Source organism: Brachycentrus maculatus, unplaced genomic scaffold (assembly GCF_059751285.1).
Source record: "Brachycentrus maculatus isolate JH-2025_06_01 unplaced genomic scaffold, ASM5975128v1 h1tg000216l, whole genome shotgun sequence".
Lineage (NCBI taxonomy): Eukaryota > Metazoa > Arthropoda > Insecta > Trichoptera > Brachycentridae > Brachycentrus > Brachycentrus maculatus.
This window is the reverse complement of record NW_028280967.1, coordinates 1,126,133-1,146,426: the sequence shown is the minus strand read 5'-3', so window position 1 is coordinate 1,146,426 and position 20,294 is coordinate 1,126,133. Positions and strand designations below refer to the sequence as shown.

Here is a 20,294-nt window from a genome sequence, read left to right as displayed (position 1 = left end):
ACAAATGTTACGTCAATACACCAATCGAATGAAGTCAGATCTGCTGTATAAGAATTTTTAGGTTACAGACTGAATGCAGTCGATATGTGATCCCTCAGACGAATGTGCGGCAAAACGATGTATGATAGATGTTCAAATGGTGAAATAAGGAAAGAATGAAAGGCTGAGATAAGCATTATCGATAAAATAAGATAAGAAAGGTGTGTTGAGATGGTTTGGACACGTGGAACATATGAGTGAGGAAAGAATAGTTAAACAAATGTATGATGCAAATGTAGTTTTAAAAAATAGCAGAGGCAGACCGAAAAAAACTTGGCACAATCAGGTATGTCAAATACTTGAAAGCGGCCGGGTCAGAAGTCAAAATAATAGACGGGTATGTATGAAGAGATGCATGAATGTGAAAGGTGCGAAGAATGTTTGCAAGGACGGTGGTATGGCGTTCTATTCTCTTTGTCTATCCCCGATGGTTATCTTGTTTTTTTTTTGCTGTAGGTTATTCAAATGTAAAAAAAAAACAATCCATTTCGATAAATATTAAATTATGACCTTTTGCCTCCAAGGTATGGATATCGCTCACTCCTTTCAACAACGTCATATAAAAACTAGATTTTTTAGATCATTTTTAAAGTTTAAAAATATAATAAAATGTATTAAAAATAATTATCAAGCCACTTATTGATCTTTTTACTGTGCAACAGATCTTTTTAGGTAAAACCTGAAGGTTTTTTCTCCATTTGAAAAATATTTCGTATATTAAAAAAAAAAATAAATCTATACCTTTTCTTCAAAACGCAAAATCAACACTTTCTGCCCTGTAGCGGGTAAATATTAAGTTAAAATATCCCGCTTTTGGTGGGAAATGCACAACTGAAAATTGATGATTTTTGATATATAACGTTGTTGAAAGGAGTGAGCGATATGTGTAACTGATTACCGAGTCTTCATGTCTATTCAAGCTGATGTCTGGAAACCGCATACTAATTACCAAACCCAATGTGACTCATTACCCTAATGTACATATTATGCAGCGAAATTATGTATTCGCTGTTTGTGCTTGTATCAGTTCTGAAAAATCATAGTTTCTCAAAGCAGTCTATATGGACCCCCAGGGGTCAATAATGACTCTCAGGGGGTCTGTCAGTGAGAAAAGAATATGAGTTCACAACAGCGATCTTTGTTGAAATGAGGACAGCTTTTATTATGGAGAGACTCTTTTTATTTGTATGCAAGGTCCATGTTCTTATTTTTTCATCTATGTTGAGATGTCAAAGATGTGCAAATATACATTCACCAATTCTACCCATGATTGACAACCACAATACTCAAAATTTTGAAACTCCCAGATATACTGATCAATCTTGTGACTCAGTATATATGATGTTTTGAATATTGAAAGCATTAACTTTGTGGATCATATTGATATATTATTTCGAGAAATAAAAATACTTTGTGTTTTGATCCACTCACATTTTTATTAACCAGCTAGTTTTGGCAACAACCTGTTGCCCTCTTCAGGGTTTTCAGGGCTTATGTATATAATATGTTTTGAAAAATAAATAAATAAATAAAATTTGACCCGATGAAAGTAAGAATATAATGATTCATCACAGTGTTAATAGAAGCCCACACGCAAGCATAATTTACCGCAAACATTTTCCTACAAGGGTCAAACTAGTTAAACGTCTTTTTACAATCTCAATACACATATGATTAAGTCCAATCAAAAAGTATTTTAATGCGCGTTCAACTTTGATCATTCCGAAATATTGAAGACGGTGAATTGTTTGATTATTTCGTGTGCAAAAAAAGCTTTATCTTTCATTTATTATTATCTACATTAGGGGGAGGGGGTGTCCGTTAACCCTTACTGGTCTAATGTCGAATCTCATTTGACATCGAGTTTTTGCTCTCAGGTCCCATTTCGGATGTTATTTGACATTTTTTTCATCATAAGTATTATTTATTTAAATTCCAAGCTTACATTTTTGTCACACCATTCTGTTAAAGACAGAATGGTGTGGCCTTCTATTCTCTCTGCCTACCCCTGCGGAGAAGCGGCGTGATGGTTAGTTAGTTTTTTTATGGAATGTAACTGTCTACCTATATATATTTTTTTCATTTTGGGGGACCGGAAAGGGTTAAAGCCGAAAATCCTTTATATAGAAAGAGCCTGAAGTAACATCCGATACATCCGTAGGGTCAATAATGCTGTGTCTAATAAATAATGATAAAATTGTTAATAATCAACTGATCAAATAGAAGTATCTAAAAATTTAAATGTTATTTACGCTCCCTCTCCTAAAAATATATTTGAAATAATCAGGAATAATCTGACTTGTTTTTAACCCCTAATAACTAAACATTCATTTTTAATTAATGTTTTACTTAGTAAATACCACTATTTCTTAAAATCTACTGTGACACGTGTTTCGATGCATTCCGCATCATTTGTTTCGATGCATTCCGCATCATTTTCAAACACCGGAATGCATCGAAACACGTGTCACAGTAGATTTTAAGAAATAGTGGTATTTACTAAGTAAAACATTAATTAAAAATGGATAGATTTTACCATAAAGTGACTGCCGAATCAATTAATGAAAATAACTAAACATTCGTCTGGCGGACTAGGCAATTAAAAACGTGAAACTTATCAAAAGTATTTACTAAAAATAGGAACCGGTTTCATAGCACTTAAGTTTGGTTTATTAGGAATGAATGTAAGAGACAATTAACAATAAATCACTATTCCGCACAGCTACTACATATGTCTATATTGTGCGATCCACAAATGGCATTGTATCTATAAATATAGTTTAGTTATCTAGTACACTCGCTCACTCCTTTCAAGAACGTCATAAATCAAAAATCGCTAATTTTGAGTTGTGCATGTTTTCGGAATGCCCAGAAAATATACTATATCCCAGCAAAAGAGGCATATTTTTAACTTAATATTTACCCGCTACAGGGCAGAAAGTGTTGTTTTTGCAGAAAAAGTCTTAACCATTGTTTTTAAATATCCTAAATATTTTTCAAATGTAGAAAAAACCTTCAGGTTTTACCTAAAAAGATCTGTTGCACAGTAAAAAGTTTAACAAGTGGCTTGATATTTATTTTTAATACATTGTATTATATTTTTAAACTTTGAAAACGTTCTGCTGAAAAATCAAGTTTATTGATTTATGACGTTCTTGAAAGGAGTGAGCGATTTGTACACAACCCGCGACGGTGGTATTTCGAGATATATTAAGGTGGAGACTGATCGGAGCATTTAGTCGTAACATAACGTCGTAACATCGCTCGCGCGAGCATCAGCGAGCATCCGAAACTATGGATGGAGCGCTCGGCTCGCTGTACTGACTGCCTGAATGTTCGCATCGCAACGTGTTACGTTACGACGAAATGCTCCGGTCAGTCTCCACCTTTAGGCATCTCAATGGAGGCAATGTATCTTTTTACAAGAATGGAAAATGTCAGTCTGTCCTGACCGTTAACGCGAGTAAGTAGGTCATTTTTCATTAGATTTTTATCACATACAGACAAGGTCGACTTATCTCACACATCACACGCTGCCCTGAATTAGAAATAACAAACTGTATAATGAAGATGCACCTTCAGACTAGTTAATCAGTATGTTTTGTAGTTAGCGGGTATACTTTATGAATTAACCATTGGATTATAAGAAAAGGCAAGAGTTAAGCGCCTTTTATGCAGTATATAATGAAACAACAACTTAATAGTTTTTTTTATATATTTTTTTATTTGACCAGTAACCGGGTTTCGTCGTTACATTTCATCAACGGACCGGTGGGAGGCTACACTGTATTTAAATAATAATCCATTTATATTGTAAAATTTATATAAAATCCTGCTCAAAACCCTAACCATATTTTAGGTGTAATTATTACCATAATGCACTATTTTAATTCATTCAATTTAAATTTTATGTTTAAAAAAAAATAAAATTATGGTTTTTAACCTCTACCTATAAATACATATTTATATTTACATAATACATATAATTAATAAAATACAGCCATAATACATATAATTAATAAAATACAAAAAATGTATCTATGTACCTAAAATTAATAAATAAATTTTGAAAAAAAAAACATGTAGTTTTTCCCACATCAATTTTATTTGACCAATGACCTGACATTATCAGTTTGATGATGTTGATAATGACGGAACCCTATAACTGGTTAAATAAAATATATATGGAATAAACTGTATAGTTGTTACTTTATTATATAAAATGCCCTTCCAAGAAATGTCAATACAAAACATAAAACTTTAGGTAATATTTTATAAAAACAGGGTTGCTATATATATGTGTCAGACTGGAGACTTATTGAGTGAGGTGTTACATTGGAGATACACCATCTCTGCACAGTTCTGTTGGAATCGAGATTTGTTTGATTGTTAGTCAATACTTACGTCACTCAAATTTTGGCTTACCGTCTTTGTAGACTGTAGGAGTCAGCTCTCCTCTTCCTCAGGTTATAGGTCCTTCTGTCATGGACAACATGTATTCTTTGGTCTTCCTCTAGATGTCTTTCGAGGAAGATCCATGGCGTATGGCTGGTTCACAATATGATCAGGTTCTCTGTGTCCTATGTGCCCGTACCATCTCAATTGCCTCTCCTCTACCTTAATTATTTAAAATTTTGGCCATCAATATTCTTCTTGGCTCTATCCCAACTTATCGTCTTTGTAGACTGTTGGAGTCAGCTCTCCTCGTCCTCAGGTTGTAGGTCCCTCTGTCATGGGCAACGTAAGTTGGACTATGCCTTTGAATCGTATGCCTTAGATCCTTCTGTCATTAACAACATCACCTAAGCCATCCCTTCGAATAATGTTATCTTTCTACAGTATCCATGAATTATTTGGACTTCCTCTAGATATCTTTAAAGAAGATGCATGGCGATTGCCTGATTCACAATATGATCAGATTCTCTGCGTCCTATGTACCCATACCATCTCAATTGCCTTTACTCTAAAGGTAGAGTAAAGGCAAGTAATTTCAAGTAAGGTAAGGACCTTACTTGAAATTTTGGCCATTGATGAAAAGTTGCAAATATCAATTGCTTCAATTGCCTCTGTGTACAATCGATCGATTGCTGCAATGAGTCGGTGATGTAAAAATCGCCAATTTTACCGACCGTCTTTGGGTTGGTCTAGACCTGCATTGACGTACAGTTAATAATATACTAACGGTTTCTGCGTTATATGTTAGACCAAATAAGTACACGGTAGATGGAATGGATTTAGCTACGTAAACACCTTTGAGATAAAGATTACAAATGTTTGTTCCCAGTGTACGCACAATATTCTGGGATTATTAGAATCTCGCGTTTTATCTTGCATTATAAAAGGTGTTTTAAAGCAGTTATAAAATATATAACATTTTGAGTGTGTTGAAATACATGTTGACAAATCTGGATTATCTCCAAGTATAGGAGTTATTTATCATATTATTTTTTTTTAATTTTCACCCAAATGCCCAGACTTCCATATTTCTTCAGCTACAATGATTAAAGAAAACACTTGTTTTATACCACTTGAGTTTTTATTAAAGACTACATGTTTCAGAAGTTAAACTTCCATCATTCAGGTCTGTATAATAACATAGTTTATTATACAGACCTGAATGTCTGTCATAGTTATTATACAGATCTGAATGAAATCACAAAGTGACTGCTGAATCAGTTAATGAAATTATGTTTCATGGGTCTGTATTTTTATTTTCTTTTTTAAATACTCTATTTTTTTTATTAGAATGTACTCACTATGACAATTCTCCTTTTTGTATTCAATTTGACACACTTTTGAAACACAAGTATTTCCCCATGACTCATTTGGAGTATGCATATCTAAAACAAGTTTATTGAATTTATAATTATTACACTATAGTACATTTTAATATAAAACACTTCTAGTTCATTGTCAAACGTAATACATTTTAAGCAAGAGTATTAAATTGACTTAAATTTTGTATGTAGGATTCGATTATGGGTTGTGACAGTCTGAGTTTTTATTTTGGAGGTTTTGATTCCCTATTCTGTTTTTATAGACATTACAAAACATACTGTTTAAAAGTCTTTAAAAATACTATGGTTTTTTAAAAAATAAGACAGTAAATATTCATTCATCCAACGTATGAAGCAGGGCCGAACTCTATTGTTTAAATGTTTTTTACTCAATTAGATGAGAACACAACAAACTTACAGAAACAAGTAAAAGCACAGGTTAATTACATGTACTTTTTACAAAAATGTTAATACTATTAGTATATAACCACTCACGGTGAGTGGTTATATACTAATATTATTAACATTTTTGTAAGAAAATAAATAAGTAAAAATGACTAACCACAAAGTAAAAGCTTTAAATATTAATAATATTAAGAATATATTAACATGTATTTTTTTATTGAAGTTTTACTTGGTAAATACCACTATTTCTTCAAATCAACTGTGACACATGTTTTTATGCATTCAAACACCGAAAATGATGCAGAATGCAATGAAACACGTGTCACAGTAGATTTTAAGAAATAGTGGTATTTACTAAGTATAACTTTAATTTAAAATGGAACGATTTTACCACAAAGTGACTGCCGAATCAGTTAATGAAATAATAACACATATAAAAAAGATGTTGATTTTAATTAAAATAATTAAAAATTCACCAAACTAAGTTAAAAATGTGCACAACCTTTACAAACATTACTAGGATATAACTGCAACATGTTGCAGTCTCCCCTCTCAGTGTCTTTTTGAGAGCGTTGGAAAAGCTTGTTACTGCTATACAGGAAAGGAAATGGGTTTGTATACCTTTCCTCGTACCAGCCTGTGCAACTCATATCGCTCACTCCTTTCAACAACGTCATATATCAAAAATCGTCAATTTTCAGTTGTGCATGTTTCCGGAATGCCCAGAAAATGTACTATATCCCAGCACAAGTGCCATATTTTTAACTTAATATATACCCGCTACAGGGCAGAAAGTGTTGTTTTTGCATTTTGAAGAAAAGGTATTGTTTAATTATTTTTTTTAAATGTACTGAATATTTTTCAAATGGAGAAAAAACCTTCAGGTTTACCCAAAAAGATCTGTTGCGCAGTAAAAAGTTCAATAAGTGGCTTGATATTTATTTTTAATACATTTTATTACATTCATAAACTTAAAAAACGATCTCCTGAAAAATCAAGTTTTTTGATATATGACGTTGTTGAAAGGAGTGAGCGATATATCAACACACACTGGTAATATGCACAAATACCTCGAGGGTAAGAAAAATCCTGATTCTGATCTGCAATCTCAAGGCAAATGAGATGGCTTCATTGTTTGCAGTGCAAACGATACATTCGGGGTTGTAAAAATGAAAAATAAATTGATAAGATCAATGTAAACCACAGTAAAGTACAGTAGCCATTATTACTAGGCGGAGAAAAAACTTCTTAAGTGGTTCTTGTAAAAATCATACAAAATTTCTGAAAAACGTAGAAAGAAAAGTGCAACTATGGATAAAGACTAAGGATTGATATCAATGTTTTTATTCAAACAAACTCCCTTTTTTTACCAATGCGTTTCAAATAAGTGACATTTATTGTCATAATTATATCCAGCTTCAAAAAGTGTATTTGTATATTTTCCAACAGCTAAAATGACGGTAATTTTCCTTAGAAATATATATTTCATACAATTTCTAATTTTTCATTACCATCCTTTGTTCTTTTCATTCCTTTTCTCTAACTTTACTTTGTAATGCAAAGACTTCCCATGTTATTCAACATAAATCTTAATAATAATTACTTAACAGTATTTCCCAGTTTTTCTCCTTTAATACTGATTTTGAGTTTGATCTGATAGGAATTAAAATGTCAGCATTCAGTACAATGGAATAAATACAATTGCAATTATCAACACACTAAAGGCAGGAAAGGTTCCGACCCGTTCAATCAATTGATCTGGGAATAGTATTTTTACCTCCTGCGCCGGCCTCATTTCAAAGTCAGAAAAGAAGGGATTGTTTAATGTTTTTATATGAATATTATGTACTAATGTCTTCGTTAAGGTCCTAACTATATGTATACAATTATTGAGTCCTATTGCTAGCACTCTGCAATCATAAAAAATACCCATCCTTAATGAGTTAATAAAGAAATTTCCAAATTCCAGATATATAATGTTAAACCTTTCATTTCAGTGTTCAATTTACTGCAAGAAATGAGAACTATCCTAGCTGCAAACAAGCTTCTAAAAGCAGAGGCTTTCCGGGATATTTCCTTTAAAAAAATTCTCTTAGTTTACAATATTTAATGATGAGCTGTTTGTTATATAAATTTGTAACTAAATGTTCGTTATATATTCCTTACTAAACAACTGTTCAATTTTTATATGAATAAATGTATAGCTTTTTAATATGCGATTAATGATAAATGTACTAGCGTGTATATAGTTTTTGAATTGTCGGCTTATCGGGGGTTTTCGCATTGCAGATGTATGGCCGCTACACGCGGGACCTATCAGCAGCTGCCAGAAGTGAAGCCAGACGACTGAAGAGATTGGAAAGAAGAAGAAGACGAGACGACAAAGCTAGGGAGAGAGAGTTATCCAGCAAACCGTCTGGGAGATTTGCCAAAGCGTTTGGTTTGTTCAACTGTTACATTTTTATTACATATTTTAAAATGGTCACTTCATGATGACAAAAGTACCTATTTTGCTGTAATAAGTGTGAAAAGATGTGGATTCAAGCCAATTGATTGTCCTCACTTGCTTACTGATTGTCATCGCTTGCCAACTACTTGTCCCCAATTGCCAACTGATTTTGTCTATTCTTTCAGCTTTTATCTGGAGAAATACATTTGCGAAGCTCGGAGAGGAATGGGTCTTTTTAGCTCTACTCGGTATCATCATGGCGTTGCTCAGTTTCATAATGGACCGTGGTATATCCATGTGCAACAATGGTAAGGTTTTTAATTTCAATTAGAGAAAAAAATCACAATTTTTATCTTATATCGCTCACTCCTTTCAAGAATGTCATAAATCAAAAATCCTCAATTTTCAGTTGTGTATGTTTTCGGAATGCTCAAAAAATGTACTATATCCCAGCAAAAGACATATTTTTAACTTAAATTTACCCGCTACAGGGAAGAAAGTGTCGTTTTTGCATTTTGAAGAAAAGGTATTGTTTAATTATTTTTTTAAATATACTAAATATTTTTCAAATGGAGAAAAAACCTTCAGGTTGTATCTAAAAAAATCTGTTGCACGGTGAAAAGTTAAAAAAGTGGCTTGATAGTTATTTTTAATACATTGTATTATATTTTTAAACTTTGAAAACGTTCTCCTGAAAAATCAAGTTTTTTGATTTATGACCTTCTTGTAGGGAGTGAGCGATATATTTGCTGGTGTTATTATCCGACTTCTTGTCTGATTTGTATCATTGTGTTACATCTTATAGAGAAACAGTCTAACAATAATTTTTATTGAATTCTGACCATTTTACTCAAAAAATATGTGGCTAAAACGGGAACAAGGTTTTCCTTGGTAAATTAAAAAAATACTCTATTTCTTAAAATTTATTCTGACACGTTTTTTTAAAATGTATTTTGCATAATTTTCGGAATGCAATTGAAACTTGTGTAACAAAATATTGAAAAAAATAGTGGTATTTACCAATTACAAATTTACAAATTCAATTAAAAATATACAAAGTAGTGACTGCAGAATCAACTAGTAAAAAGTTTTGAATAAACGGATTTTTCAACTGTTCTCATTTTCGAGTTTGATCTCTAATCTTCCAGTTTAAAATCTAATTGATTTCTCCGATAACAATGTTATCATTATCAATAAATCTATTTATGACAGTTTGAAATCTATACAATGAATCTAGTGACATATAATTTATTAATCCGTGTCAATTTTTATGCTGCTTAATCGAGAATAGGATTTGTGAGTATATATTATTATCTTATCTCAGGAAAATAAATTGCCTTTTTATTACTCCTAGAGTCTTATATTATAAGCAAGGCTTGAATTTAAGAAGACATGTGAATGCAAAAATTAAATCCACTCTATTGTTGATGCCTGAATGTATGAAGAATGAAAAGAGACTGAAAGAATTTACAAATAAATGTTTCGTTTACTGTAAGACGATGTAAATATCGTAGTCGTACAGGAGAAAGTGACCAACTAACATAACGTAAATGTTCAGGTGGGCCATTTAAGTCACTTTTGCTTGGCAACAAAATAAACATCAATGCAGTTAGTCATTTTTAACAAGTCAATACATCATACTTCAAAGTTAAAAATCCTTTGGGATTTTTTTCAGGGCAATATTAAGCTAGTAGGATATCAAATACTCAATAATCATGTTTTTGTAAAAAATGCACTTGGTCACTTTCTCCTGTATGACTACGATATATATGATGTAAATTAAGTGTAAAAAATAGTTTTTATTAAATGTAATATAAGCTAACTAAAGAAATAATAAAAAAAGTCCAATGTCTGACAGGATAAATAATAATAAAATTGTTGATTCAGTTTTTGACTGATAACTTGACGTTCCAGCCAGGATATGGATGTACCGCGACCTAGCAGATGGCCTGCTGGCCAAGTATTTGGCTTGGGTCTCCTTGCCTGTGATTTTGATCCTCTTCTCAGCTGGTTTTGTGCACATTGTGGCTCCACAAGCCATAGGTAATTTTTTTTTATTAACAATTTAAAATATGCGGTAATCTTTTACTTTTTCAATTTTAAAACGTGTTCATTAAATTTTTTTGTATTTTGAATACAATAGTATTGAATTTTAAAAACTATTCATTCGAATTGTTGGGTAATACATCCAAATTTAAATAAGGTTTATTTGGTTGAATTCTACATTTATTTATGTATATGTTAATATGTGACGCGTTTCGTCTTCTTAGGACACAAATACTCTTGAGTGTTTGATAATGTCCCAAGAATACGAAACGCGTCATGTATTAACATATACATAAATAAATGTAGAATTCAACCAAATAAACCTTGTTTAATTTTGGATATAATTTATTTATTGATTTGGCGTTTAATTTGTAGAACTCCATTTTAATTTATGTATTAATTTTAAATCAAACACAGATTTTTTGAGTCTACTAAGTTGTATTTTATTAACAAAAACACATAAAAAATTTATGAAAATTGTCATAACAGGACATTCGTTTGATAATGCCCTAACAAGGCGAAACAATTGTCATAAATTTTTTGTGTTTTTTGTTAGTAAAATACAACTTAGTAGACTCAAAAAATCTGTGTTTGATTTAAAATAAAAACATAAATTTGGATATAATACCCAAAAATTCAATATGGAATTCTTCCAACTGTCTGCAGTTACAATAAATAACTATTCATTCAAATTTTGAGTACTGTTGAACTTTTTTTATAATTTTTAATACTAAGGTTTTTAATTTTTTGAGTTTGAGTACTATTGATTTGATTGGTTGTATTTTGAATACTATTCAGTTACTTAAAAGATTTTGTTTAGCATTATTGATTAAAATTTTTGGAATATTGCATACTATTAATTAACACAATATGTGCTTCAAACTCGATTCAATTAAATATTGTAGCCATGCATTAAAGGGAGTCGTGTTGAATAAAGATAAGGATTCGTAGCCGGTTTTATGAGTTTTGAAAACACGAAAGAAAACAATTATTTATTATCTTTAAATTAAAGTAGAATTTGATTTTTAACAAAATGATTAGTTTAAAAAAAAATTGAATTTAGGTTTTTCTGTATGACGTTAAGAAACAAGATTTTTTAGTACTATTGATTTCAGTTTTGAGTTCTACATATTAATTATTTTATTTTTTATTATTTTTTTTTATTTTTTGATTTTTTTTTTGTCCGCCTCCGTAGTGTAATGGTCAGCACGCTCGGCTACCGTTCTGGAGGTCCCGGGTTCGATTCCCAAGGGGGGTAAAATAAATATAAGTGATTTTTTCACTGTAATATTTATTCAAAATTACCATGGACTGGTACCTGAAGCGGAGGGCTGATCACCTTTCCTTCATGTATAAATGATCAAGATAACACTGCGTTTATATGACACAGTGCTCTATGCACCACTTGGGTGCGGATAAGGGTTTTATTATTTTTATTATTAATTATTTTTTTTAAAAAAGAGAAAAATTTGTGTTTTTATTATTTTCACAAATATTTCAATTTCATACTATTCCTGTGAGCCTAAGCGGCTCATTATTAGAAATAGGTATCAAATTGCAGTAGAGGGGTTCGAACCGAGAAACTCTGACTCTGAGTCTGCGACACTAACCACGGGACCACCACCCGACACATTTTCTTTTATACATTAATAGTGTACAAAGTCAGAGTTGTATAACTGTACTTGTACAAGCTTGTGTCAGATAGTAAGAGAGTAAAAAGCATAAATGAGTAAGCAATACTTCATTTTTAAAAATTAAACATTTGTATTTGTAGATCACTAATTGATATAATTTCATGTCTCATGACTAGTTTAAAAAAACTACAGATGTTTTCACAAAAAAACATGGATTCCACAAAGTTATACCACTTCACTGTCATTTCACTAATACACAAGTGAATTTCTATTTGTACACTTCCTGTGAACACAGAAATAAAAGCACCAACAAAATTGGTATTTATGTTTTTCATGATTCTGTGTCTAGGCTCTGGTATCCCGGAGATGAAGACTATCCTCCGTGGAGTGAACCTGAAGGAGTATCTGACCTTCAAGACGCTGGTGGCCAAGGTGGTTGGACTGACAGCCACACTGGGTAGTGGCATGCCACTTGGGAAAGAGGTTTGTATATTGTTGAATACAGGAAGGAAAAGTTCAGGGTTATATTAAATAAATTTTAGAGGTACAAATCACTTATATTTATTTTGATCCTCCTGGGAATCGAACCTCCAGTATAGAACTCGGGACTTCCAGAACGGTAGCCGAGCGTGCTGACCATTACACTACGGAGGCAGGACAAATTATGAACAAATTACATATCGCTCACTCCTTTCAAGAAAATCAAAAATCAAAAAACTTGGTTTTTCAGGAGAACGATTTAAAGTTTAAAAATATAATACAATGTATTAAAAATAAATATCAATCCACTTATTGAACTTTTTGCTGTGCAACAGATCTTTTAAGGTAAAACCTGAATGTTTTTTCTCCATTTGAAAAATATTTAGTATATTTAAAAAAATAATTAAACCAATACCTTTTTTTCAAAATGCAAAAACAACACTTTCTGCCCTGTAGCGGGTAAACATTAAGTTAAAAACATGCCTCTTTTGCTAGGATATAGTACATTTTCTGGGCATTCCAAAAACATGCACAATTGAAAATTTTTTTTGAACGATTTTTGATTCACTACGTTCTTGAAAGTAGTGTGCGATATGTCAACTTTATTAATGGTGCAATGGGTTAAAACAATGTTTTTTGATGTTATCCAGGGTCCCTTTGTCCACATTGGCTCGATGGTGGCATCCCTTCTGAGCAAGCTGGTGACGTCCTTCCAGGGCATCTACGAGAACGAATCGAGGACCTGCGAGATGCTGGCGGCAGCGTGCGCCGTGGGAGTTGGCTCCTGCTTTGCGGCTCCCATCGGAGGTAGGTGACTAGCATGCAAGGATAACTATGTAAGGGTGACTGGCCTTGACTGACTTATTCATTACCTCTGCACCCTCTGAACTTTTATTATTCTGTCACTGCGTTTATTGCTTCTATGTAAATATTATAGCAACATATTGCTTCTTCGTAATAAGTCCGCCAATGTACATATTTCTTTTCTGTACCTGAAGTTAAAATAAATTATCCACCCGTTTTTATTGTCTACTATACAGGTTCTCAATCTTTTCCGGTCTAGCATCCACTGCTAAAATATTTATTAGATTCAGGAAATTAAATGAAATGAAACTGACAGAATGTCCTCTCACATAGAGAGGGTAGATTTACAAATATATTGTCCACTTCCTTGCCTTCCAACGTATCTCCTGGGGCCTCTAAATCCATCAGAATATCTCTCTAGGCGCCTCTTTTGATAACCTATTACTGTATTTAAAAAATTAAGCTAAATGGTAGTTCAATCATTGGTAGAATGGTGAATAAATTTATTTGAAAGTTATTTGAAAGGTGATTTGAAAACTTCTATATTCCTTTCTCAAAAAATTGTCTTTTTCGAGATCTCTGTTCCAAGAATTTAAGTTATACTCATTATTTTCTTTTCTTAAGGTGTGCTGTTCTCAATTGAAGTAACAACAGTATACTTTGCCGTGAGAAACTACTGGAGAGGTTTCTTTGCTGCTGTCTGCGGAGCAACCGTGAGTTCTGTTTTGTATATATTGATGTACAGTTATATGTTTTCATGCCTCCTAAACCATAAATGTGGTTGAGGCGAAGATTTTTTGCAATGACATAGTGGTGTGTGATGGTTAGTTAGTTATTTTTTGACATCTCATGAAAGATGAAGAACATGGATTTTGTGAACAAGTATTTGGATACACTCAAAATGTTATTCTTTAGTAAGTTAGTAGTTCTTTATCAGAGTTGATGGTTATTATTACATTAACCCTTTCAGGACAACTGGTTACAGCTGATAACCACAAATTTAAAATAAATTGTCCAAGTGCCTACAGGTTTCTAGTTAAAACCATAGTGCAATATGTGTTGCCTATGTAATAGAAAAAGTGCTTGTATAGATTTCATGTTGGTATCATTGTCTTGGAGCTTATTTCAGACTATTTATTGTGGCGATGTGCACATGTCGGGATATTTATAGGTTATCTGTATCTTAGTTTATCAATTTTGTAAGGTTATTGAACGAAATAAACAAAATGACAAGTGAGTTATTAAAAATAAGTAGTGTTATATATTACCTCATATTTTCGAGAAAAAATGGTTTTATTTATACTTTATAAAACATCGTCTTTGTTGCTAACTACCAGGCACACAATTTGTATTTTGAAGGATAAATATTGTATCAATCTGTATGCACAATTTTCAGTTGCTGTATACACTTAATTGTAAATAATTTCTAGAAATAAAAATGTGTTTAAAAAAAAAAATATTCTGCCCACAAAGGGTTAAAACTTGAGTCAACTCGAGAAAAGATAATTTTGTGACAGTTTCCCTAATGGTCGGTATTTTTTGTAGGTGTTCAGACTGCTGGCGGTATGGACAGGAGGTGCTCACACTGTCACCGCCATGTTCCCAACCAACTTTGCTATGGACTTCCCATTCGATCCACAGGAACTAGTGGCCTTCGCCATCATGGGGTAATGTAATCAATGAGAGCTTGATAACTTCTTTTTCGTCTTCTTCTTATTGTAGGCCTCGCGGCCTGTTTTAAGGAGGGATTAGCCTCCTGCGATGTCGATTCCCAGCTATCGACACATCTCTTTGGTGGTTTGCTCGGGAATCGTCTATCTTGGAGTTGGCCGTGCAGCGCAATGCGGGGGAGTCTGGATGGTTCCATTCTCCTCACATGCGCATACCATTGTCTCCTTCGTTGCATTCCCCATCTGACGACATCTTCGATCTTGCATATTTCTTGAGCTTGATAACACTGGTTTAAAATACTTTAAATAGAAAATTTCTACTTAACACATTAAACGCCATGGGGTGTACCAGTTACCTTGCCTGTGTTTACCGCAGCGCCATGGGGGGCACAAGTGACCTCAATTAAAAGCTATATTCAAAATGCTTTAACTATGAAACCCATTAACAAATCAATAAATTAAATAAACTTAAAACATTATATTATTAAAATACGTAAATTACTGAAAAGTTCTTTTTGTGAATTTCTAAACTGACAAATTTTAGTGTTGGCGTTTTAACTTTTTAAATAAGTCCATGTTTGACAATGTTCTCAAAAGGCGAAACAGCCATTCCATATTTTTTCATCAATAAATCATGTTTTGATTTATATTCAAATAATATATCATGTAATTCATTGCCAGTTTAATAAATAAAGAATTTCATGTGTTCAGGGTGGTGTCGGGACTTATTGGAGCTGGCTATGTATGGTTGCATCGCCAGTATGTCATCAGCATGAGAAACAGCAAGCGGATCAACAAATTTCTGCAGAAGAAGTGAGTGCTTCAAAATACTATATGAATACTGATGTCCGCTATCTTCCATGACTTTGAATTGAGTGACTGTGAATATAATTTTTTTACAGCCGTTTTCTGTATCCTGGCATTATCGCTTTGTTCATTGCAAGCATCACCTTCCCAATGGGCTTCGGACAGTACATTGCTGGCGACCTCACCACTCATGATCAGGTAAATATGACAGACATTTTTGGTCATATTGGATGTCGAAAATTTGAAAATCAAGGTTGCTGTAAAGCAATTAAATTGCCACTGGTTAATCTGCTTCAGATCTATTCCAGGGTAAAATTGAATAAATGTTAGAGTGAAAAAATTACTTAGATTTATGTGACCCCTCCCTGGGAGTCGTACCCGGGATCCCCAGAACAGTAGCTGAGCGTGCTGACCATTACAGAGACTACTACTGTACTAAAAATTTCTATAGCTGTAATAGTAATCCATTTTTATCTGTATTTTTTTCTGACCAAAATTAGTCTGTTAACCTGTTTTAATTTTTTTTTCTTATTTTGATTGATATATCGCTCACTCCTTTCAAGAACATCATAAATAAAAAATCGTCATTTTTCAGTTGTTCATGTTTTCGGAATGCCCAGAAAATGTACTATATCCCAGCAAAAGAGGCATATTTTAAACTTAATATTTACCCGCTACAGGACAAAAATTGTCGTTTTTTCATTTGAAAGAAAAGGTATTCTTTAATTATTTTTTTAAATATACTAAATATTTTACAAATGGAGAAAAAACCTTCAGGTTTTACCTAAAAAGATCTGTTGCACAGTTAAAAGTTCAGTAAGTGGCTTATATTTATTTTTAATACATTGTATCATATTTTTAATAGATTTATATTATCCACTGACACTTCGTGATGGAATTGCATTTTTAATATATTATTAGATTAAAACCAATATTTTTAGCTTTTCCACTTTATTTTCTCATTGAAATAAAGTGGAAAAGCTAAAAATATTGGTTTTTATCTAATTATATATTATATTTAAAACTTTAAAATCGTTCTCCTGAAAAATCAAGTTTTTGATTTATGACGTTCTTGAAAGGAGTGAGCAATATGTTTCCTCATAAATAACACTGGCTTCCAGGTGATGAGTCTGTTTGCCAACTTCACATGGACAGGAGAGGACCTGCCCGCCGACCAGGCCGAGGTGCTCCGCCACTGGACCACTCCTCACTCCGGAGTCTTCGTCAGCCTGACGGCATTCACAGTCTCCACCGTGAGTATTGATGATCTCAAATTTTTAGTGTGAGGTGCTAAATATTCTATATGTGGGGTGATGTATGAATATCTAGCCCTCTAAGACTCATCAGAAGATTGCTTCTTGTTCTGTTAGTGTCATGTCAGGTCCCCGTGACGTTGAACATCACTTGAGAGTAATTGTCCTTGTCTTGGGCAGCTCTGAACAGTTTTATTATTTTATTTAATTTACTTTAGTGGCATTGCTTAAATGATAATTGATTACTTCAATAAACTTGTTTGTGGCATCATTGGGATTTGTCATTGTCAATATATCAGACCACGTTTCTGTAGGCTTCTGAGGAATGCTTAATTATCTACATGTACTATGTTTTTTAACCGGATCCACGCGGCTTGCATAACCATATGTGTTTTCACAAAATATTCCCCGTACGCGGCTGACATAACCGTTTGTGTTTTTACTTTACTCCAAGTTTCGAACCTCAGTTCAACTTAAAGGGATTTTTTTATGGTGTGGAACTTTGGATAAAATAATACGTCAATCCTTGGCCTTATGACATCTGTTGAAATATCTGACTAATAATTTGTAACATCACAAGGATAAATAAAAGAACAGATCCCTCATTTTTCTTGCGGTCGGTAGCCCGCGCCATAATCATGCCCTATATCTGTCTCACTCTCAACGCTACGCATCGCCAGTGGGTAAGAGTGACACACGATGCGTGCTTTGATTTATTTATGTTACGATCTTATTTGTTTATATTACGATATATTTCAAGAATAATGTGACACGAGTGTATTATAGAGTACCAAAAAGGCACAATGAATCCCATTGAATGTTTTTGCTTAGGAAAATAAATCGTTTCTTAACTAAAAAATACATGATAAAAGTAATCATTTAAAAAACGGCAAAATACCACCGCGCACGGGCGTCTCTCAGGAACAAAGTGAACGCGGTTAAAAGGTTAATGGTTGGTGTATCAATAGTTATGGCTATTGTTTCATTTTTTAGTTTCATTTTTGAGTTTCATTCCTATCATGGTTGCATAGTGGTCTGTGATACTACATTCATAAACCATGGTATTAAATTTTAGTTTGGTTCTGACCATGATGTGATCTATGTAGGTAGATATGGTTTCTGCTACTCGTGTCGGTTTATCGATCCCAACATGGAGCCCGTGCATTGAGAGCATATCTAGATAGTCGTTAGCTTGGTTGTGTAATTTAGTCATGATGTTAACATATATTTTTTGTCCGCCTCCGTAGTGTAATGGTCAGCACGCTCAGCTACCGTTCTGGAGGACCCGGGTTCAATTCCCAGGGGGGGTAAGAATAAATATGTGATTTTTTCACTGTAATATTTATTCAATATTACCCTGGACTGGTACTTGAAGCGGAGGGCTGATCACCTTTCCTTCATGTGTAAACGATCAAGATAACACTGCGTTTATATGACGCAGTGCCCTATGCACCATTGGGGTGCGGATAAGGGTTTTATTTTTATTATTATTATTAGTAATAAGTTTTGTCTTGCAGTATGCATTGAGAGTGTTTCGTTTAATTTACTAAGAAAGTTTGATATATTACAGTGCCTCGATGGTCCTAATCCTCGTCCAATCTCTTATATTCCGGAGCCAGGAGATCTGTCTTCTGTCCACACCTCGTCAACCCTCTATTTCGCCTTTTATGATTAGGTGCAATAGCTCGTACTTCTCTCCTCTCAGCACATGCCCCAGATAGGACACCTGTAGGGTTCATTGTCAAAACCAATTGAGAGAAAAGTGTATCTTTGTGATTAAATTATTTCACTTCCGCCTGTAGTTCTGGATTACAGGGTATTCCAGAGTTCTAAACTTATTTATTTTATTTATTCGGGAATTGTACAGCTTGACATTTTAAAAAGTATATAATAAAAAATAGTTACATTAACAATAATAAACATTACAATACATTAACAAAAATAGTTACTTTAATAAAAATAAAGCCAATTGAACAATTCCACATTTTTGTTATAATAACTATTAAAATATTAAGAGATTAAAAAATAATATAATAAAAGAGTGGGAGCGTTTGTGTGTGTGTGAGGAAGGGAGTAAAAGGGTAAGGGTATGGTATAAAAAATAGATTTTGTAGGATGGAAAAGGAAAGGAGAGGAATTAATGAGAGTGGTTAAAGGATTTTTTTAGACTTGCCGGATTGTGGAGATTCTATTCTGTTACGGTGTACATATTGAAAGCTGTCCCATCGCATGCCCAGATCTGATACAGAAGCATCTAGGCTTCCTGACAGATCTGCTCTTGCTAAGCAATTTTTTTTTAAAACTAAGTTGCGAAATTTATTGAAAATGTGAAACAATATAAAAATGTTACGGTGTACTGCTTCTGTTCCAGTTCTTCCTGACAATCGTGGCTTCCACCATTCCCGTCCCGGCTGGTATATTCATCCCAGTGTTCAAGATAGGAGCCGGACTGGGCCGACTCGTGGGTGAGCTGGTGCACGCCACATTCCCCATGGGACTGCGCTACGGCGGATACGTCTCTCCCATACTTCCCGGTGAGTGGGACCTGTAATATGTCCTTCTTCTGCTCGGTGTAGGCCTTGTGGCCTGTTTGTAAGTGGTATTAGCCTACTGCGATGTTGATTCCTAGCTTTCAATCCTTCTCTTTGGTGGTTTGCTCAGGAATCGTCTATCTTGAAGTTGCCATTGCAGCGCAATGCGGGGGAGTCTGGATGGTTCCATTCTTCTCACATGCGCATACCTTCGTTGCCTTCCCCATTTAGCGACATCTTGGATCTCGCATATTTCTCTTATCCTGGTGTTCCTTATTCTATCTCGTAGACTCTTGCTAGATATGCTCCTTAGAGTCTTCATTTTCAGAGGAGGGCTGGTCACCTTTCTTTCATGTGTTAATGATCAAGATGACACTGCGTTTATGAGATACAGTGTCC

General features: G+C 33.5%; 1 protein-coding gene across 1 annotated transcript in view; it reads left to right on the top strand.

The window, feature by feature from the left end:
• ClC-a (chloride channel protein 2) overlaps window positions 1-20,294 on the top strand; it is a 32,692-nt gene that overhangs the window by 3,923 nt on the left and 8,475 nt on the right. Inside the window, exons 2-12 of the mRNA XM_088264140.1 lie at window positions 8,511-8,661; window positions 8,856-8,978; window positions 10,585-10,713; window positions 12,700-12,833; window positions 13,481-13,637; window positions 14,259-14,347; window positions 15,180-15,301; window positions 16,016-16,117; window positions 16,207-16,309; window positions 17,233-17,364; window positions 19,736-19,898. Of these exons, the coding sequence (XP_088120266.1) occupies window positions 8,511-8,661; window positions 8,856-8,978; window positions 10,585-10,713; window positions 12,700-12,833; window positions 13,481-13,637; window positions 14,259-14,347; window positions 15,180-15,301; window positions 16,016-16,117; window positions 16,207-16,309; window positions 17,233-17,364; window positions 19,736-19,898 (1,405 nt within the window). The remainder of the gene's footprint in view (window positions 1-8,510; window positions 8,662-8,855; window positions 8,979-10,584; window positions 10,714-12,699; window positions 12,834-13,480; window positions 13,638-14,258; window positions 14,348-15,179; window positions 15,302-16,015; window positions 16,118-16,206; window positions 16,310-17,232; window positions 17,365-19,735; window positions 19,899-20,294) is intronic.